The sequence below is a fragment of the Euprymna scolopes genome, chromosome 10, assembly GCF_053919585.1.
Source record: "Euprymna scolopes isolate OS-2025 chromosome 10, ASM5391958v1, whole genome shotgun sequence".
NCBI classification, from domain to species: Eukaryota; Metazoa; Mollusca; class Cephalopoda; order Sepiida; family Sepiolidae; genus Euprymna; species Euprymna scolopes.
The window spans coordinates 95,708,849-95,732,262 of record NC_136491.1 but is presented as its reverse complement, the minus strand read 5'-3'; the positions used below and the strand labels follow the sequence as shown (position 1 = coordinate 95,732,262).

At 35.3% G+C, this 23,414-nt stretch overlaps 1 protein-coding gene and 2 non-coding genes across 7 annotated transcripts in view; all 3 read left to right on the top strand.

The window, feature by feature from the left end:
- LOC145286152 (uncharacterized) overlaps positions 1–23,414 on the top strand; it is a 484,368-nt gene that overhangs the window by 425,711 nt on the left and 35,243 nt on the right. For all 5 annotated transcript variants that reach the window (XM_080134898.1, XM_080134897.1, XM_080134896.1 and 2 more), the window contains one exon: positions 21,160–21,183. In XM_080134898.1, the coding sequence (XP_079991024.1) occupies positions 21,160–21,183 (24 nt within the window). The remainder of the gene's footprint in view (positions 1–21,159; positions 21,184–23,414) is intronic.
- Trnap-agg (transfer RNA proline (anticodon AGG)) lies at positions 2,527–2,598 on the top strand. The gene has a single exon. It is a non-coding gene; the product is annotated as a tRNA-Pro (tRNA).
- Positions 4,391–4,462, top strand: Trnap-agg (transfer RNA proline (anticodon AGG)). Its single transcript has one exon. It is a non-coding gene; the product is annotated as a tRNA-Pro (tRNA).

Here is a 23,414-nt window from a genome sequence, read left to right as displayed (position 1 = left end):
TGATGAATAATGACTTAATTTATGTAGCTTAAACTGTAAAATAAACACGAGCAGTGTAAAGAAGTGGCTCGTTGGTCTAGGGGTACGGTTTTCGCTTAGGGTGCGAGAGGTCCCGGGTTCAAATCCCAGACGAGCCCGACCGTCTTTCAAATAAAATTTCCAAGTGCTTATGATTGAATCAAATTGTAGATAAACATTAATATTATTGAAATTTTTCTTGAAAGTTTGATTAATAATGACTTAATTTATGTAGTTTAAATTGTCCTGTAAAAACGAGCAGTTTAACGAAGTGGCTCGTTGGTCTAGGAGTATGTTTTTCGCTTAGGGTGCGAGCGGTCCCGGGTTCAAATCCCGGACGAGCCCGACCGTCTTTTAGTAAAATTTCCAAGTGATTATGATTTAATAATATTGTAGATAAACATGAATATTATTGAATTTTTTCTTGAAAGTTTCATGAATCATGTCTTAATTGATGTAGCTTCAATTGTCAAGAAAACGCAGGCAGTTTAACGAAGTAGCTCGGTGGTGTAGGGGTATGATTTTCGCTTAGGGTGCGAGTGGTCCCGGGTTCAAATCCCGGACGAGCCCGACCGTCTTTTAAATAAAATTTCCAAGTGATTATGATTTTATAAAATTGTAGATAAACATGAATATTATTGACTGTTTTCTTGAAAGTTTGATAAATCATGACTTAATTTATGTAGCTTCAATTGTCAAATAAACACGAGCAGTTAAACTATGTGGCTCGTCGGTCTTGGGGTACGATTTTTTCTTAGGTTGCGGGAGGTCCCGGGTTCAAATACGGGATTAGTCCAACCGTCTTTTATGTAAGATTTCCAAGTGATTATGATTTTATAAAATTGTAGATAAACATGAATATTATTGAATTTTTTCTTGAAAGTGTGATGAGTAATGACTTAATTTATGTAGCTTAAATTGTCCAGTAAACACGAGCAGTTTAACGAAGTGATTCGTTAGTGTAGGGGTATGACTTTCGCTTAGGATGCAAGAGGTCCCGGGTTCAAATCCCGGACGAGCCCGACCGTCTTTTAAATAAAATTTCCAAGTTATTAAAATTGTAGATAAACATGAATATTATTGAATTTTTTCTTGAAAGTGTTATGAATAATGCCTTAATTGATGTAGCTTAAATTTTCTAGTAAACACGAGCAGTTTGACGAAGTGGCTAGTTGATCTAAGGGTATGATCTTCGGTTAGGGTTCGAGTGGTCCCGGGTTCAAATACTGGACGAGCCCAACCGTCTTTTAAGTAAAATTTCTAAGTGATTATGATTTTATAACATTGTAGATAAACATGACTATTATTGAATTTTTTCTTGAAAATGTGATGAATAATGACTTAATTTATGTAGCTTAAATTGTCCTGTAAACACGAGTGGTTCGTTGGTCTAGGGGTATGATTTTCGCTTTGGGTGCGAGAGGTCCCGGGTTCAAATATTGGACAAGCCCAACCGTCTTTTAAGTAACATTTCCAAGTGATTTTTATTTAATAAAATTGTAGATAAACATGAATATTATTGAATTTTTTCTTGCAAGTGTGATGAATCCTGACTTAATTGATGTAGCTTAAATTTTCAAGAAAACACGCGTTCTTTAACAAAGTGGCTCGTTGGTGTAGGGGTATGATTTTCGGTTAGGGTCCGAGACGATCCGGGTTCAAATCCCGGACGAGCCCGACCGTCTTTTAAATAAAATTTCCAAGTGATTACGATTTATTAAAATTTTAGATAAACATGAATATTATTGAAGATTTTATTGAAAGTGTGATTAATAATGACTTAATTGATGTAGTTTAAATTGTCCAGTAAAGACGAGCAGATTAACGAAGTGGCTCGTTGGTCTAGGGGTATGATTTTCGCTTAGGGTGCGAGGGGCCCCGGTTTTAAATCCCGGACGAGCCCGACCGTCTTTTTAATAAAATTTCAAAGTGATTATGATTTAATAAAATTGTAGATACACATGAATATTATTGAATTTTGTCTTGAAAGTGTGATGAATCATAACTTAATTTATGTAGCTTGAATTTTCAAGACAACGCGTGCAGTATAACTGTGTGGCTTGTTGGTCTAGGGTATGATTTTTGCTTAGGGTGCGAGAGGTCCCGGGTTCAAATCCCGGACGAGCCCGACCATCTTTTAAATAAAAGTTCCAAGTGATTATGATTTTAAAATATTGTAGATAAACATGAATATTGTTGAATTTTTTCTTGAAAGTGTGATGAATCATGACTTAATTTATGTAGCTTAAATTGTTAAGAAAACACGTGCACTTTAACGAAGTGGCTCGTTGGTCTAGGGGTATGATTTTCGCTTAGGGTGCGAGAGGTGCCTGGTTCCAATCCCGGACGAGCCCGACCTTCTTTTAAATAAAATTTCCAAGTGATTATAATTTAACAACATTGTAGATAAACATGAATATTATTAAATTTTTTCTTGAAAGTGTGATTAATCCTGACTTAATTCATGTAGCTTAAATTGTCAAGAAAACACGTGCACTTTGACGAAGTGGCTCGTTGGTCTAGGGGTATGATTTTCGCTTAGGGTGCGAGAGGTCCCGGGTTCACATCCCGGATGAGCCCGACCGTCTTTTAAGTAAAATTTCCAAGTGATTATGATTTAATAACATTGTAGATAAACATGAATATTATTGAATTTTTTCTTGAAAGTGTGATGAATCATTACTTAATTTATGTAGCTTTAATTGTCCAGTAAACACGAGCAGTTTAACTGTGTTGCTAGTTGGTCTAGGGGTATGATTTTAGCTTAGGGTGCGGGAGTTCCCGGGTTAAAATCCTGGACGAGCCCGACCGTCTTTTAAGTAAAATTTCCAAGTTATTATCTTCTCTCTCTATATATATATATATATTATATATAAATAAAATGAACTCATTTTTTCCCGTCTGATTTTGACATTCATAGGATTAAAAATCAAGATATTTCATGCAAATATAATATGCACAAACGGCAGAACAATATCTGAGTTGTGTTATAGGCTTATTGTTTCTCAAATTCCTCGATAATCTTAGATTTCTATAATTTTTCTGCTGAGAAGTCACGGCCAAAATCGGTTAAGATCAATGGAAGTGGTAAAATATTTTCTCTCTCAAAAATTCCTCCTCCCCCTGCCACCACTTAACACCGTTTGGGGATCGTTCACAAGGAACAGTTGAGAAGAGAACACCGGTTTGGCTTCGTAGTTCTTTCATGTGAAGTTATTTAAAATAACTAAACTAAGCCGCAGTGCTCTGTGGCGTAGTGGTTAGCGTGCTGGATAATTAACATTATATTTTCACGTTCGCGCCGACCTACCGTAGTCGTTTTTTTTTTCCTAAACAACTGGAATGGACTTTTCTTGGTGGCCGAACTGTTAACGTTGCAGATGTTTTTTTTTTGTTTGTTTTTTTCACACTTTATTTTCCTACTTTTACTCACTCATGACTCCGGGTTTGATCCTTCCTTCTTACCTACCATAACATTTTTTAAAACTCCCCCCCCCCCCGTCCCGGAAACAAACACTCGGGCAACGCCGGGTACCCCCGCTAGTGATTTAATAAAATTGTAGATAAACATGAATATAATTGAATTTTTTCTTGAAAGTGTGATGAATCATGACTTAATTGATGTAGCTTAAATTGTCAAGAAATAGCGTGCAGTTTAACGCAGTGGCTCGTTGGTCTAGGGTATGATTTTCGCTTAGGGTGCGAGAGGTCCCGGGTTCAAATCCCAGACGAGCCCAACCGTCTTTTAAGTAAAATTTCCAAGTGATTATGATTTAATAAAATTGTAGTTAAACATGAATATTATTGAATTTTTTCTTGAAAGTATGATGAATCATGACTTAATTTATGTAGCTTCAATTGTTAAGAAAACACGTGCAGTTTGACGAAGTTGCTCGTTGGTCTAGGGGTATGATTTCCGCTTAAAATCACTAACCTAAGCTACAGGTCTCTGTGGCGTAGTGGTTAGCGTGCTGGACAATTCACATTATATTTTCACGTTCGCGCCGACCTACCGTAGTTGCTTTTTTTTATTTTTTATTGTAAACAACTGGAATGGACGTTTCTTGTTGGCCGAACTGTTAACGTTGCAGATGTTTTTTTGTTTTTTTTTCACACTTTATTTTCCTACTTTTACTCATGACTCCGGATTTGATCCTTCCTACTTACTACTTACCTACCATAACATTTTTTAAAACTCCCCCCTCCCGTCCCGGAAACAAACACTCGGGCAACGCGCGGTACCCCCGCTAGTGATTTAATAAAATTGAATATAAACATGAATATTATTGAATTTTTTCTTGAAAGTATGATGAATCATGACTTAATTCATGTAGCTTAAATTTTCAAGAAGACACGTGCAGTTTAACGAAGTGGCTCGTTGGTCTAGGGGTATGATTTTCGCTTAGGGTGCGAGAGGTCCCGGGTTCAAATCCCGGACGAGCCCGATCGTCTTTTAAATAAAATTTTCACGTGATTATGATTTAATAAAATTGAAGATAAACATGAATATTATTGAATTTTTTCTTGAAAGTGTGATGAATCATTACTTAATGCATGTAGCTTAAATTTTCAAGAAAACACGTGCAGTTTTAATGTGTTGCTCGTTGGTCTAGGGGTATGTTTTTAGCGTAGGGTGCGAGAGGTCCCGGGTTCAAATCCCGGACGAGTCCGACCGTCTTTTAAATAAAATTTCCAAGTCATTATGATTTTATAAAATTGTAGATAAACATGAATATTATTGAATTTTTTCTTGAAAGTGTGATGAATAATGGCCTGATTTATGTAGCTTAAATTGTCAAGGACACACGTGCAGGTTAACGTAGTGGCTCGTTGGTCTAATGGTATGATTTTAGCGTAGGATGCGAGAGGTCCCGGGTTCAAATCCCGCACGAGTCCGACCGTCTTTTAAATAAAATTTCCAAGTGATTATGATTTTATAAAATAGTAGATAAACACGAATTTTTTCTGTAAAGTTTGACTAATCATCAGTTAATTGATGTATATATTAAGATTAAATTGTCACGTAAACACGTACGTTGTAACGAAGTGGCTCGTTGGTCTAGAGGTATGATTTTCAGCGAGGGTGCGGGAGGTCCCGGGTTCAAATCCCGGACGAACCCGCCGTCTTTTAAATAAAATTTACATTTGATTATGATTTTATAAACTTAGAGTTCGAGAGGTCCCTGGTTCAAAATTAAATTTTAGATAAATATGAAGAATGTTGATTCTGTTTTTGAAAGCATGATTAATCATGACTTAATTGTTGTATATTTTTAGATTAAATGTAACTTTTTAATTACCAAACGTGCAAACAATGGTGAAAACCAGAAAATATTGCTTAAAAATATGAAATGTATAAAAATTTTTTTTGTTAATTATTTTAAATAAAATAAATACATTGTCCATATGGCCTGGCATTTCCTATGAATACTTGTCTGCAAAGAGTTGCCTTTTACGGCTATAACCCCCCTCCCTAACTTCCCATGTTAAGAACGGCTTTCGTAATAAACGCACCTATCTCTTATGTTAACGGCAGCTTTCACAATAAACGCCCAACCACTCATGTTAAGAACGGCGTTCGAAATAATCCCTCTAACCTCTCCACCTTAAGAATTTCTTTCGGACTAAGCATCCTTTTCACGTAAATATACAGTGGAACATCCAGGTCACATCGACCAAATAATAGTGAGTGGACGATTCCAATATTTTCCCTGATACGTACGTAGTTACCTGTTGTACTAAATTCCAGATTCCGATTCAATTACCGATTCTGATTTTGGTTTTTATAAATTTCTAAATACAGTATATCTCCTATGATTTGAACATCTGCTTCATCAAATTAGAGGATGCTGTTCACGTTTCGTGATAAAATTGTGCTGCAGTTAACTTTTATTTTCTAAGAATTAAGAAATAGTAAATGAAATTCATTGCTATATGATACTTCAAGTATATATTAAGTTGAGTTTACGATATATTGCAAGTAAAAATTGTTAGATATTATTATCAGGAACAAAAACATTGAAAATAAATTAAATCTACTCTTACTTGTTAGGAATTTATTACCCAAGTTATCATCTACAGAAATCATACATTTATGTAAAATACAGTTTTTTTTTTTTTTAGTTATTCATTGAATGAGTCTCATTGCAGTTTCTATTTTCATCGATTGAGCTCTCGGGTGCTGCCATTGTATTCCGTAAGTAATCACGAAAATCTACAATTTCTTAGTTCTGTATCTTCTTTATGATTATATCTCTTCGGAGTGACATTGCTTGCAAAACATAGTTGTCACTAAAGTAAGGACTTTTTTCTAGAAATTTTATAACCGTCTCCATAGACTTTTCTGCATCATCCCATGATATTGCTTCATCAGAGTGTTCTTGATTATTTACATTAGGGTCAAGAGAATGGGAGCTGTTGCTATTTTCATCACCATTACTGCCTTCAGGATATTGATCAATAGTTTCCTCATCTTGTTGCACCCACATTTTAACATCATTTGCATTAAGTGATTTAAGAATAGTGTGGTTGATCGGTAACCGTTTGGTTTCAAGAATTTTTTCCAGACCAGATGTATTCTCTGATTCTTTCAGTTAAGAAGCCTTTGGCGCTGGGCATAATTTACCCCATGCTTTTGTTAACATGCTTGCTCGAACTTGATTCCAAGTATTTGCGAGAGAAAATATGGCATCTTTGATAGTAAAATGGCGCTGAAAATCACTTATACTCACGGTACTATTTATCATATTCATCATGAAATCATTTCTGTAGAAACATTTTTAGTTCCAAATAATCCCTTGATCCATAGGTTGGATGAGAGAAGTCATATTAGGTTGTTGTTTCATGTAAGTATAAAAGAGAGATTTAGTTGAAATGAAAATGAAATAGAATAGACGAAATTCGAACCTCGTAAATTAGGTTTAGAAATAGATTACGAGAGAGAATTAGAAAATGGAATGTAAAACAAACCATTGTTTAGCTTAGAGATAAAATAGTTTCAAGAAAAGAATGTGCGTTGTCAATTCTGTTATGAAAAATTCAATTGAGGAATGCAACTACAAGATAATTTAATAAACATGTTTTTAACATATTGGAAATATAGGTTACTGGGAATATAGGTTAAATTCCTTTTGTAAACAAAGGAAAAAGTTTTGGACACGCATTTCCAGAACACGTGAAAGAAGACACATGTTTTAACATGTGTATGACGTCATGGAAAATGGGAAGTTCTAGATATAGTTAGAAATTTGAGAGTTAAGGAGGAGAAACTGGGAGAGAGTTTGAGGACGACAGACGATAGTCTGCAGTTGGGATTCGAACGTCTAGAAGCGAGACGGTCACTTTTGAAACTTAGAATGTGAAGCTTTGAATTCTTGACTCAGAAAACCACGGCCGGTCGGTAGAAGAAATAAACCCATCATGTGTTTTTATAAACGTCGTCTTTGTGTTGTAATTCTACCAAAAGGTAAAGTGAAAATTGTTATTATATGTCTTGTATATCATGTGGTTTAGAATGTCTTTACATACACATCTTACATACACAATATGAACACTAAGACTGTCTGAACACTGTTTCCTCACTCAAAGAGCTTCTATTACACTTCCAAGTACGAACATTTTAATATATATGAATCTTTATAACTCGAACAATCTCTAAGTCTTTCAACATTACTAAGACTCACTCTAATAAGACTCTAAGACTCTCACTATTAAAAAGTCCTAACAACGAACGATATAACAATAACAGTAACAACAAACAATAACAAGAAATACGAACAATAACAATACTAATGAAACCCCTGTATAACATTGTAAGTAGCACACAAAAATATTCCTGCAAGATGACACTAGTTCTGACTTAGGGGGATGTGCTCTACAATAGCCCAACAGAAGCAAGCACTTTTAATCAGGTTTATTTAATTCAAGAAAACGCCTCTGGACAACTGGCACAAATTCTTGCAAAAAACATTTTTTAAACAACTGTTGATACATCAATCCATTTCGTGAAGAAGAATAATAGGATACTGGTAAAGGCAAAACTCCTTTCAATGCTCGGGGACACTTTGATTTTCCGATGACAAGAAGCTTAAGTTTATGAGTTCCAGAAGCATTAGCGCATACCATCACTATTAGTCTTTCTTTATTTAATTTGAATCCTTTTATTTTCTGCTCCTTGGATCCGGCTAATGTTTTTGTAGGTAAGCACTTCCAATTTGCGCCACTTTCATCAGTGTTGTAAACATCATCTGGTGTTAAACCATAATCAGCAATTGTCGTCTTGAATTTGTCACAATAATTTGATGCTGCGTGTGTATCAGCAGACCGTTGTTCACCTGACATTGTTAATTGTCTCATACCATGTCTACTCTTAAAGCTCCCAAGCCAACCTTCACTGAATTTCATACCTTCATTTCATTGCATTCAACTCTTCCTTAAGAGATTTTGCTTTTGCAATTAACATGGGCTCAGATATTGCTACACCTTCATTCCGTTTTGCTACAAACTACTCATGCAATATTCGATCGAATTCAACTTGCTTTGGTCTGCGAAGAGCCCTTATTTTGACATGTCTTTTATTTGGAGAGAAATGAGCAGCCTTCAATATTTCCTCCTTTTTCTTTTTGATGTAAAACTTCTTCCAATCTTATAATATCTCAATATAACGCTATTTTCAACTCCAGCATCAAATTTTTCTATAATTTGACGTTTTTCGAGTAAAGTCAGTGTCACTTGTTTTCTTTTAGAGTTGCAAGCCATTGTGATGGGTTGTTTTACACTATTTTAAATATAGCAATCTGAAAAAAATATATAGTTAGTGTAAATTAATTATCAATAGCTAATCTACATTAATTACATAGTACCAATATTAACATTTCTGCGCAATATCTGACTAAACCATGTAAACAGTTTTACTGCAACTCCGCATCAAATATGCTAATACAATTTCAATGACGAGACAGTTCAAGTTTAGAGAAAGTCCAGGTTTAGAAGAAGTCCAAATGAGAGGAAGTCCAACTTTAGAGAAAGTTCAAATTAAAGGAGTTTTACTGTATTTAACTATGCAGTGGTCATTTTTTCCATTTATCGTAAAAACACATGTTAGATGTGCAGATATTTTCGCAAGCATAAAAAAAGAGACTTTAAGTGTTTGATCTATAGATTTTCGTTTTTAATATTAGTTTAAAATCAATAAATATTTATTATTCCATAATTGCTACCAGCAGTGGAAGATTTTGATTTTTACAATTAGAAGAATCGTATTTGGTATTCGGAATATAGGTACACATTTTTTCCGATTCCGATACCGATTCTAATATCCCCAAAAGTTCCGATTTTTTTTCGATTCCCGATTCTGATTAATCGTCCCGAGACTGCCAAATAAATCAATTAAAACCTTAATTTAAATTGATACTTGGGGTTATATTTACGATTACCGTTTCATCTTTCATTCCGGCTTCTCTTTCGTTTTTAATTGATTTTTTTACGGTATATTTTGTTTATTAAATTGTTAAGTGAAGGTACAAAATAGTTAAAGGAAGCCCATGTTAAGAAGGGCCTTCTAAAAATAATAACCTTATTATTTAGAAAAAAAAAATTAACATAGAACCGGATGTGAATTTGAAACAATAATCGTAATAACCGATACTTGTATAGAAATTGACTTCTGGATAACATCATATAGTAATGTTAGTTTTTATTTTTAGTTTTTTAGTTTTTTAGCGTGTTCAAGGTACAGAATATTGATTTCCACAGTAAACAGTAAATCAATGAAACTATTGAAGTCGCGTACTGAGAACGCAAGAGAAAGTGTTTGTACAATCAAATATATCGACTTTGTTTCCTTTGATGTTGGTTTGAGCAAATACATACGTTTGTTATCGCACAAAAATTAATATAAAAAACAAGAAAATAAAAATTCAAAGGAAAAACCCAAGGAATAACAGCCGCTGATCGGCATCGACTTGATATAATTATGAACTATGAACAGGGATGATCAGATATAAAAAGCTTTAAAAATTAGTATGATTATAAAGCTATTTGATATTGTGTGCTCTGCTTTACGTAAAAAAAGTAAGGACGTAAACACTTGTAGATAAAAAAATACTCGGAGAAGAATAAACTTTACTTTAGGATAAAAATATATAAGAAAAATAAAATAAAATAAATAAAAAAACTGAACTAATTTTAACACCGAAAATAAATATAGAAAAAGTACTCCAAACTCGCACGTGTTAAAATAAGGTCGCATTCCTGAAAAAAGGTGCTGAAGAAATGTAGCCAATGAAGTAGAAGTCCTGGTGTCTATGGGAGAGTGGTAGTAGATGTTTTGTAAAATTTTGAAATAAGAGAATTAGCAAGCAATCAATCAGAGGCAGTAGACTTTCCCGAAGGAGACATTATTATTTTTTTTTATTCTGCTACGGGAAAGATAATGTTATATCTGTGTATGTATGAGCCAGTTACGGTCGGTGTAACCGTAGAATCTGTGGAACGTGTAGACTTCCTCCCGGTATCAAATGGTAGCGGTTGTAAGTCTAAATATTTAGAGGGAAAAATAGGTATCGCTTCCTCTCACGAGTTTGCGATTGTGATGGTTTTGCTCCTAGGATCTAATGTCGTATTTTATTATCAAGATTGAATGTGTCTGCAAAGGTGTTCGAAAGCTACATAAGATAGCGGCTATTATCCTGAATTTGTATGTGGCATCTGTTGTTGCAAATCTAAGATACGTTTTTTTTTTTCAGAGGGGAATTCCTGCGGCTACTTTATTTATATAGAGATTATTTGCCTCTCAATTTCTTTCTTTTTTGTAGTTAAGTATTATTTAATGTTTGCTGTTACATTCCTGAAGTGTTAATGATATTGAATAGTTTTTCATTTTAGGTAGGAGTTATTGCCTTGGTTATTATTTACTTTTTCGTGTGTAGAATTTAAATTATAATCAAAAGTTTAGTTTGTTGACAGAATGAGAAAAAAACAAAAAACAAAATAAACCCAGTGAATTAAATAAAGGGTTATATTTGGAATAGCTGGAAGTCAAAATCTGCAGAATCACGACAAGTGTTACATTCTTGAAGTGTTATCGTCATTCAACATTTTCCCATTTGAGTTAGGGATTATTGCCCTTGTTGATACACTCTTCATAATCACCATTTTTCTTTTTTGGTTGGTTGGTTCTTTTTGTTTTACGGCATATCAACCCTTTTCAGGTTATTTAATGCCGAATCCTGTGATTTTGAAGAAAATATTTTTAATAGAGTAGCAAGTTGTTTTTTTTTTTTTTTTTAAAAGTCGGTTTCTATTTAATTCATAGTTGAGACCCTAACAGGTACTACCACTCCAGGTTAGAGTGGACCTGGCAGCAATGGCAATTAAAAGGTGGCTCCACACTATGCAAAGCCCGCAAGCTGGGGCCTCACCATCGGATATAGTTAAAGGTTATATCCAGGACCTTTTCTTTTTCTTTTCTTTTTTTTTTTAGTTAACTATTATTTAATGTCTGTTGTAATGAAATGTTATTGACGTTGAACATTTTCCCATTTTATAAGTACAGTAGAACCCCGGGATACGGAGCCCCAAGATACGTTTTTTTAAGGTTACGATATTGAATATGATGTTTTCCCGGCACCTGGTTACGGTATTTACTCCGCCTTATGGTGTTATTTATAACGATATCTGATTATATGCATGTGCATTATACACAAGCGGCAAAAAGAAAGTCCGCACTTGTAATTTTTTCAAAAACTGCAAATTTTAGCTAAATTTAATGTAACTGTTTAAACAAACTATACCTCATTTGATTGGTCTTTTATCCTTCTATAATTTTACCTGTTTATATTTGACTTTTAATTGAAATATTCTAGTGTTCACGTAAGTTTAAAAAAATAACTTCAAATTGAGGAGGCAAAAAGAAAGTCCGCACAATGGAAAATTGTTATTTAAATGTAACTTTAGAACATTAATGCAATACAAATACAACAGGAACACAATAAACTAGTTAATATTTAGTAGTATAGCCCTTTTGCAATTTGACAGCCTGCAATCTTTTGGGAATTCCTTGAATTAGACTGCAGCAATACTCCGGTGAAAGGGAATCCCACTTTTCTTTAATTTTTGTCCAAAGTTCTTCCAAATTTGAAATTTTATCATTGCTTAGCTGTTGCTTGATGTAATGCCATACGTTTTCGATAGGATTGAGGTCTGGAGATTGTGCAGGCCAAACCAAACACGGGATATCATGCTCATCCAGAAACCTCTTGATATTGCCAGCTGTGTGAATGGAGGCATTATCCTGCATGAAGATGGGATTATCATCCAAATTCCGACCAAAATAGGGTAGAAAATGCTCAGTCAACATATTAATATACCTGGTCGAATTAATTCGACCTTGCAAGCGAACTATACACCCTGGACCATTGGCACTAATAACGCCCCATGCCCAAACTGAACCTTTACCACGTTGAAGCATTGAAACTGAGCACCTAGGATTAAATTCTTCATCTTTCCCGCGACGAACGTACTGCCTATCATCACTGCCTAGCCTATTGAACTTGCTTTCACCGCTAAAAAGTACTTTTAACCAATATGAAGAGTCATAATCTTCATTGCATTAGATGAAGGATTAACCACTAAGGAGGCTGTCCTATCAGCAGGTGCAAAGTACCGGGGCTGCTGTATTGCCATTTGGTGAATGGATTCTGGACCATACAGTAGTTTCTGGTAGGACCTCTCGATGCCATACTAGTGGGTAATTGTTACGGCTTTACCTTATCATGTGCCACAAAACAAAAAAAAAAAGAAAAAGAAAAATTTTGTCTTTTTTCTCTCTTATTTTCCCTGTCTGTCCTGCTCCAACCAAGTCTATCGACCTGCTCCACAAACCCCAAAACCTCAACAATCATGACAAATCTCCAAAAGAGAAACACAAATAAACCTAGAACCCCATCCTCCAAGGTAGACCCCTACTACCAGGTCTCCTTCTCCAACATCAGGGGTCTACGTTCCAACCTTCCAGAGGTTGAAACACAATTACAGGAGAAGAAACCGGACATATTCTTTCTAAGTGAAACTGGCATAGGGCCAACCACTTCTCTAGACGAATTCATAATTAAAGGATACTCCAACTTAACATCTAAATCTGACTCCCAAGATCGCCATGGGCATGGAATATGTGCCTACATTAAAGATGGCTTTCCATGTGGTAAGGATATCTCCAGAGAAGACCCTAATTTACCTTATATGTGCTTCCGGGTTGCACTAGCTTACACCACTGCATTTATATTTGCCCTCTATCGCCCCCACAACAGTAGGGTTACTATCTTTAAGAGCATATCTGAGAAAATTGACCACATCCTGTCTGCTCATCCTTCGGCTAATATTCACATTTGTGGTGACTTCAATGTCCATAATGTGAAATGGCTGACCCACTCAAATAAAACCGATGACGAGTAGAGGTTTTGTCATGATTTTGCCATTGCCTATGACCTCACTCAGATTGTTCACGAACCCACCCGTGTGCCCGATACACCTGGTCAATATGCAAGCCTTCTAGACCTTTTCCTCACAACTTCCCCTGAGCTGTATTCATGTTCCATTCTATCTCCTCTGGGATCCTCTGACCACTCCGTTGTAGCAGTTAAGATAAAAATGAAATATAATAAGTCTTCAGACGTACCTCTCCACCGTACTGTATATCGATACTCTATGGCTGACTGAGATAGCTTCCGTACATTCATATCTGACCTACCTCTGCATTCCATGTTCAAAAAGGATGTATCCTCTATAGTATCAGACCTGACCGAATGGTTAATTGTAGGCATAGATCGATTCATACCATCCAAAAAATTCCAACAAAAACCAAACAGCCAGCCATGGTTCTCCCCTGAATGTGCTGCTGCCATCACGCACAGAAATCGCTTTTTCCATAGCTAGCAATGTAATAGATGTACTGAGACTAAAGCTGCTTTCAGGACTGCCAGCAACCACTGTAAAAGAGTAATAAAAAATGCAAGAGAGCTATATGCTTAGTCTGTTACATCCAAAGTAGCTGAGCAGCGGCTTGGTTCCCACCAGTTCTGGCAAATAGCAAACAGGATCTTGAACAGAAGCGTGCGTTCTATCCCAACTATCATCAATGGACCTGAGGTCATCTCGTCAGCATCAGACAAGGCCAGACTATTTGCCAAGAACTGTGCCGCTAATTCTACCCTATGCGACAATGACCATCAACTCCCTGTATGTCCTCCTATAACAGACAACACGCTATGCAACATACAAATATCTGTGTGTGAGGTCGCCAAGCTAATCAAGAACCTTGATTCCAGTAAAGCAACTGGCCCTGACGCCATTCCAGTTATAGTGCTGAAAAAGCTCCAACTAGAACTTGCCCCCATACTTACAAAACTGTTTAAGCCTTACCTTAAAGAGAAGTGCTTTCCAACACCCTGGAAAACCTCATCAGTATGCCCTGTATTTAAGAATTCAGGTGAAAAGTCATCTCCCTCTCAGTACAGACCAATAAGTCTTCTGTATGTCATGAGTAAGTTGTTGGAATCCATAATAAATAAAGAAGTAGTCAACCACCTCAACAGAAACAACCTTTTTACTGACATGCAATATGGTTTCCGCTCTGCAAGATCTACAGCAGATGTGCTAACGGTTATATCACATAGGATTAGTGAATCTCTTGACAAAGGTTTCTTTTCCAGGGCAATTGCTCTTGACATATCTAAGGCCTTCGATAAGGTATGGCATAAGGGCCTACTTCACAAGATTTCCAGCTACGGTATTACTGGAAATGTTTTCTCAATCATTAAATCATTTCTCTCAGTTCATAAGAGTAGTGATTGATGGGCAGAAATCAAAGGCCCACAGTATTAATGCTGGAGTCCCCCAGGGGTCCATCCTGGGCCCAACTCTCTTCCTGATCTACATCAATGATCATTACACATACTTAAATCATTCGTTGACATCTATGCTGATGACACGACCATCTATGGCAACTCATCAGAGGCCGTAAATGACAAAGTTCTCTCTGATTCTCTCTCCTCTGATTTTGAGCACGTGGTACAATGGGGGAAGAGGTGGCTGGTCACTTTTCATGCATCCAAAATCAAGCTTCTATCTTTACATCATCAACGCTCTGATCCCCATCTGGCATCACTTGAAATGGATTGCTCTCGTCTTGGGGAGGCTCATGTTTTGAGAAGCTTCTGGGTTTGATCTTTACTCCTGATCTGAAATGGAACACATACATCAAATCTGTTGCCAGGGACGCTGGGAAAATGGTGGGATCCTTCTACCGCTCCAGAAGATATCTCACTACTGATGCAATTCTCTATCTGTATAAAAGCCAAGTACGTCCAAGGATGGAGTACTGCTGCCACATCTGGGCAGGAGCTGCTAAAAACAGCCTATCCTGCCTTGACAGAGTACAAAATAGACTTCGGGGTTTAGTGGGGGATGCCCTTTTCTCTTCCCTGCAACCTCTCTCCCACAGAAGAGACGTTGCAAGCCTGTCTTTGTTTTATCGTTACTTCCATGGCAGGTGCTCGTCTGAGCTCCAATCCCTCGTCCCTCCTCACCAATCTTTTACGAGAAACACCCGTCTGGCTGAAATTACTGTCAATAATTTTCCCCACTCTTTATCTGTGCCTAAATCCAAACGCAGATTCCATGAGCAAAGCTTCTTTCTTAGAACTGCACGCCAGTGGAACTCTCTGTCGCTTGCCTGTTTCCCACCTGATTACAACTTGGACGTCTTCAAGTCCAACATAAACAAACTCCTGACTAACCGCCCCCTTAAGTAAGACACTCTATCAAAACCTCCAATACTAATGATTACTACAACACTATCTCATTGATTACTGTACACGCAATAACTCTTATCCCTGAGTGGCCTTCAGGCCTTGATAAGGGGTGACCCCCATGAAAAAAAAAAAAAAAATTAAGTCTAGACAGCGCTTTCTGTTCTTTACAGAAATCATTGTCTTGCATCTTGCAACATATTCTCGCAAATTAAATTCCTTTAAGCTGTTCTTGACAGGATTGCACCGTTTTTTTAACAAGATTGCACCGTTGTTGGATATGGGGAGCCGTTTCAAATCTGTTTCTTAGGCTGCGGATTTTGATAGCATAATCTTCCCTGTTAGAAGTAACTCTAGTACGATCAGATTTAGGGACATCACGCACAGTTCCGGTGTTTTGGTGCTTTTTCACAGTTTTTCGTACTGTTTTCTCATCACATTTGAATCTGCGGCTGATTTCTTGATTGGATAAACCAGAAATGTGGAGATTAATGAGCTCCTGATGATCACTAAAAGAAAGTCTTGGCATATGGACTAAATGTTACGTTGTATAACTTGGAACAACAACAATTATGATTAGAGATTCTTTGTTGCCTGTTAGTGGATATTTTAAACTGATTTGGGGGCGATAATTTAAGCTGTTTTGAAGCGAATTTGTTGCTGTGGACTTTCTTTTTGCCTCCTCAATTTGAAGTTATTTTTTCAAACTTACGTGAACACTAGAATATTTCAATTAAATGTCAAATATGAACAGGTAAAATTATAGAGGACTAAAAGGCGAATCAAATGAGGTATAGTTTGTTTAAACAGTTACATTAAATTTAGCTTAAATTTGCAGTTTTTGAAAAAATTACAAGTGCGGACTTTCTTTTTGCCGGCACTGTATACTGTACCATATTTTGTTACTAATTTCTAATGCCGTATCCCGGGGTTCTACCGCAGTTCTTGCTCTTATTTATTATAAAAAAATTTGATTATCCGCAATAAAGATATTTATTAAAAATTTTAAAAAAATGCCGAAAGAAATTAATGAAAATAAAAACAAACAAGCAAAAAAAGATGATGTCATAAAGGATACATGATGGTTGTCTAAAGATGTTGACGTTTAATTTTATTTAAAAGCAGCTGCAACTGCTGATGCTGATTTCTTAAGTGACGTCAAGTTTAAGGAATTATGTTTTATAATCCAGCGGGTTACTCCTTGGTCTAGTAGCCTCTCTCTATATATCTATGCATATATATGGGTCACTTCAGCTCAGTCCAAGCAAAAAAAATATCCAGATGAAAAAAATATTACACCCCAAGCATCACAACAGGCAATCTAATATACTGCCATTTTTAATTGTCATACCTCAAAGAAAGAAACGACGATTAAAAAGCAATAAAACCGCAAATATATTTTCAAAGGTAAATCTTTTCAGTTCTGTAAAGAATATGAAAATAATTGGTAAATTTTTATTATTTACACCTGTAGTGAACTACTACTATGATGCTACTACGGTATGCTTCCCTTATTTCTCTCTTTCTCCCTACTCTTCTACTTTTCCCTTCCTTTCTTCTCTCAACGTCACCAGAGGTTTCAGCCAATCGGAATAGAGGACTGTCTTGGAGGGAGATACAAAGAAGAAATCTCTCTCATACATGCGGGGCGGCCCGGGCATCAAGGTCAAAGTGTAGTATCTGTTCCAAAAGATGCTGCAAGCTATGACTAGCAAAGACCATATGTGGGGGTAACCCCACATATCTGACCTTGGTCAATGTAGGGGCAACCCTTCATACCAACAGTTACTATCCAGCTCCCATTTCCCACCTTTCGGGAGCTGGTCCCCCTTTTCCCTCTCCCCTCTCTCTCCACATTAAAAAACGGCCTTGTGCCTAATTTGCTCAGTGGGGAAGCAAATAAATAAAAACTCTCTCATACATGCGGAAACGATAGAAGCATCAACACGCGACGGACCAGTTTCCCTGGGTAAAGACTTTTATTGAAGAAACTGTACCATCCTCTTTGTACCCCTAAATCTTGGAAACCTTTATAAAACATCATCAATCCTAAAGTCTCGTCGCACTTAATTAAAACCCGATGTTTTCTTTTCCACAACCGTTCTTTTTCAGCACTCTTGTTCTCTCTCTAATTTCGGAGGTGCCCCAAAAAGGGGACCGACCGAAATGGTGACCCTTTTTCAAACGTCGTTAAAATTTATGGTAATCGCCATCATACGCCCACTTCAGATTTTAGCAAAAAATTTAAATGATATTCTTTAAGAGTACAGAATAGTTAACAAAGCTCGCCCTCATGCTAATAAATATATTTTAAAAAATAAAAAAAAAATTAAAAAAAAAGCATCCGATGTGTGTGATAGTAAAAATTTGCCAAAATATTTGTGTTAAAAGAGCTGAATAGTAAGTAGTCAAGAGATCATGAAATAAATAAATAAGCAAATATTTTTAATGAAAATTGCTCCAGACAAGGCACGAGCCACTTGATGTAAGAAGGTAAAAATACCACTTCAATGTCATAAACTAACCAACGATAAGTGTTAGATTTGGAAGCAGAAATTTATAAGAAACTCCGTAGATTTAAATTTTCTACAGACCATTATGTTTTAAACGTGTGGGTACTGTAAGACATTTTTATTTCAACATTTTATTTCGTTAAAAACTTTCTTCGTGGCACAAGAAACAAACACTAAATAAAGATGGCGACCAAACTGCCCAAAAAACAGTAAAAAAAAAAAAATGGTGCTTGTTCGTTATACCTATTTACAGTGCCTCTCCACGGGACAGAGTTAGACACCAGGGTCGTTTTTTAACGTGGAGAAAAGGTACAAAAATAAAAAAAATTGTCTCAGTCGTGAAGGACTGTTCCTCCACGGAAAGAGAACAAGAAATAGAAGTGCAGCATATGGAGAACAGATACTACACTTTGATCTTGTCCAAAAGGCCAATCAAAAATGTATTATATATGTATTACGTAATTACGATGCCATGTCGAAAATAGTAAAAAAAATCCAAAATTTACGAAAAAATGATTGAATGAAAAAAATATTTACAAGAAAAAAAATAAAATATATCGAATAATAATATAGGTTTTAGTTTTGTTCATGCCAGCCAATTCCATATGACAAGCTGATTTATCTTTTCTTGTTTTTACTTCACTTTCTCTATTTCAAATTAGAAAATAGTCGATCGATGATTGTTTTTTCTTTTTTTTACAAAAAAAAAAAAAGAAGTAATTCTAGAGGATCTATTCGATCATTTTTCGTAATTTTTGGAATTTTTACTAATTTCGACATAACACGTAATTACATTACACGTAATAGTGTTTCTACCTAAAATGCGTGTTTTACATTTTTTTAATATATTTAAACACCTAAAGAATGTGTTACTTCAGGAAGCACAAAATAACTCACTCTACCACTAAGTCCGAATGGCAAAAGACTTGTGGTTAGAGGTAGAGTATTTTTTTTTTTTTTTTAGCTTTCCAGCCTCAAGTTCTCCGACATTTAAGCAATCATCCTCATTTTTTTTTTTTTTTCGTATGTCAATAAGTCAATTTAACGAAAATTTAGAGATAATAAATTTTACAATGAATTCCCATACTTTAATAAAATACGGACCCGTAAATAATTAAAATATACTGCATTTAGTATAAGTTATTTGAATACCTATACAGAATGCATCATCGTCGGTATATTCTAAGCAGGTTACATGAATCGCCGGGAGGTGCCGAACAATTTTTATTTATTTATTTTTTTACCGGTTTTCGGATTATCAATGTTTTAAAGACTATAAAACAGTTAAAAAATAAGGGAAAACATAATCGACAAGTCATCGTAGAGTAATTTCAATATTAAAAAAGGTATTTGTGCAGTTTACGGATCGACCATACTGAAATAACGCTATTATGTAGAAAGCCATTCTTAACATGGGGAGGGGATTAGATATGTATTTTCATCTAAAAATTTAATAAAAAAGATCTCGTTTGCCAATTATCGTCTGCTGCGATTTCATTGCTAAGCGTTTCGCCATCTAGCAGTTTACGTAACCTGCAAACAATATGCAGACGATAACGTAGTCCGTATTCTGTCGTATAAGTACCGTTATCTGTTTTTCTTTTGTTTGTTTGCTTGTTCACGATTTCTTAACTGTTAACTAACCGGTTTTTCATCTTTTTGTGTGTGTGCGCAATAAACAAACATACGATAAATGCTTGTTTCAAACGTAATAAAAATTTCGGGTTCGAAAAAGTTGTCAAAAAACAAATATATAACAAATAAATGTTATCAAAGGCAAGATAAATTACTTTTCTACCAAACTGGATATAATTTTCGTGTTTTTATTCAATTTAACATGTTTATTCAGCTCGAAAAGCATACAGTGTTTACCGATGTATGTATTGGAAAATTCAAAATGGCGGCCGACTCTCTCTTTAACACGGTAAGTTCGGGAAAAGGTGTTATAAATAATAAACTAGACAAAATACTATGAAAAAACCACCGAATATATGTCAACTTATGTCACGGTAACATATATTGAGCGAATTTCTAACAGTATTTTGTCTAGTTTATTATTTATTACACCTTTTTCCGAACTTACCGTGTTAAAGAGGGAGTCGGCCGCGGCCGCCATTTTGAATTTTCCAATACATCGGTAAACACTGTATGCTTTTCGAGCTGAATAAACATGTTATATTGAATAAAAACACGAAAAATATATCCAGTTTGGTAGAAAAGTAATTTATCTTGCCTTTGATAACATTTATTTGTTATATATTTGTTTTTTTGACAACTTTTTCGAATCTATGTGTACAGTAATACAAACCCAAAATTTCCTTTCTGCCTTATTGAAAGGCTGAAGTGACGACGAAAAATAAGTCGGTGATTTTCAGGAAAAACGGCTGCAACCGTTTCAGATTATGGCTCTAACTACATCCGAGTGAACGGAACCTTATATTAAATTTAAAACACACACACACACACACACACACACACACGCAAACAAATATGCAAAGACGTAGATATTAACTTTTATTGCCTTTGGTAATAGTTAACAATTTGGGGTTTGTTTTTTGTTTTTTTTTTTCATTGCGTTTTCGTTATTAGTAATTCCAATACAGTTTTGCCAGATTCGTTTTTAAAATTAGGTTTTGACCAGAGGAAAATAAAACAGAAATTGTAACATAAGATAAATAGACATAATTTCAGTACTTATGGAGATTTCCAAGCCGCCGTCACGTACGCAGATATTCGAACAGAACGTCTTTTTTTTTGTTTTCGCAAGCAATTTATGTTATATTTTTCTTTCTTTTCATTTTTTTTTTTTTTTGATTTTGCAGGGGAAACGAAGATTGCAAATGGAGGTAAGAGACCGATATTATTATTATTATTATTATTATTATTATTATTATTATTATTATTATTATTACTATTACTATTACTATTATTATTATTATTGTTATTGTTGTTGTTGTTGTCGTCGTCGTCGTCGTCGTCGTCGTAGTCATTATTATTATTATTATTATTAGTAGTAGTAGTAGTAGTAGTAATAGTAGTAGTAGTAGTAGTATTAGTATTATTATTATTATTTTTATTTTTTATTTATTTATTTATTTATTTTTATTTTTTATTTATTTTTATTTTTTATTTATTTATTTATTTAATTTTATTTAATTTTATTTTATTTTAGTTTATTTTAGTTTAGTTTATTGTTTCGGTATTTTTTGTGGGAGGCGGTTTTATTTGTCACCTAAACTTAGGATTAATTTAAGACTATTGGTAGAATTCCATAGGAGGAAAACTAGAAATGGATGACAAATGTCGATAAATTGAATTTACGAAAGCAAAGAAACAGTGGGAAGCGCTTTTGCTAAAGAAGAAAAAGAAAGAAAAAAATCTTGATCTTGGTCTTATGTTAAAAATTCAAAAAGAAATTAATTATATTTTATACAACGATTTTGGTACCTGATTGAGTCAATTCTTATCACCCCTGACTATAAATATAATCGTCCAAATTTTTGTGATCCAACTCAATATAACCAATCATTTGGGTCCCGTTTTAGTTTGTCCTTCTCCATCTCGGTTTTTTCTACCTCAATTTAATTTTTGTAATTCCCCATTTAATTCCCAATTAGGTAACACATTGTCTGATTTGCCAGAGATGCGGGTCACCTTTCAAGGTTTTCGTATGAGGTGCAGACTGCAGGTGCATAGTGAATAAAATTTGGGGGTCCACATCAACCTTTTCGACTCGCAAATCACTGTATCTGACACAATTTTGTAATGGGGAGAGTCTATTAACACGCTTTTTTTTCATCATAAATATAATTCCTAAATGTATATAAGATTTTTATCCCCCCCCCCCATCGTATATTGTTAAAATATGGGCTTAAACTAGGTTTTTCATTGTATAATTCTTTTGGTGATTGAATAAAGATGCATACGGTGAAAGATGTATATTATAAAAGATGTATTTTGGCGGTTAAAGAATGATAGTAGAAACAAGTTAGATTAGATCAATTAGCTTTAGTCATGACCCTAACCCGGACCATTCTCTTTTTTGACCATGTGCCAAATTTTTAAATAATTTTTGCTATGCAAAATTGGTCAAGAATAAATATTGACCCAATACAACCACACTAAAAATATTGCAGCATAGCGACTGTCTATACGAGAAACATATATCTGAATACGTGGTTGCTTAAAGCAAAATAAAAAATAAAAAAATAGGATATAAAATATTCGTTAGTAATTCAATCTGCAAAAAAAATCTTTTTAGTAATACGTTACATAAATCTCTAATCTATAATATAATTCTCACCTGCCTGTTTAAATGTATGTATGTATGTATGTATGTATGTATGTATGTATGTATGCACTGCCTTTGGTCTGAGGATCAGTCTGTCTAAAACAAAGGTGATGTTCACTCCTGCACCGGGCCAGTCATATGTGGAGCCGAACATCATGGTTTGTGGTGCTAGACTGGGAGTAGTTGATTCATTTGTATACCTTGGTAGTTCTCTGTCGAGGGGTGGCTGTCTCGACACTGAAATTTGCAGACGAATTCAGAAGGCATCTGTAGCTTTTGGAAGGTTCGAGAAGAGAGTGTGGTCTGGTCGTGGCATCACAGACAGGACTAAGATCTGCATTTGCAAGACCTGTGTGCTAACCACACTGTTGTATTCATCGGAGACATGGACATTGCATCAAAGGCGCATTAAATGGCTTGAACGATTTCACCAAAAATGCTTGAGACGTATCTTAAACATCAAGTGGTAAGCACAAGTACCCGATACTGAAGTCCTTGTGAGAGCATGTTGCTCTAGTGTTGAGACACTTGTTGGGCGGGCCATCTGGTTCGAATGAAAGATTGTAGGCTGTCAAAACAAATTTTTTACAGGGAGCTGGAAAATGGCAAGCGACCTCAACACAAGTCTAGGAAGAGGATCTGGGACTCTACAAAGAATAATTTGAAAGTCTTACAAATCAACATCGACACATGGGAAGAACTTAGTCTGCAAAAGCCGAAGTGAAGCTTGTACGTGAAAGTTGTGATGCCCCAGAGAAAAGAAAGCAGGCCCACAGCAATCTGAAG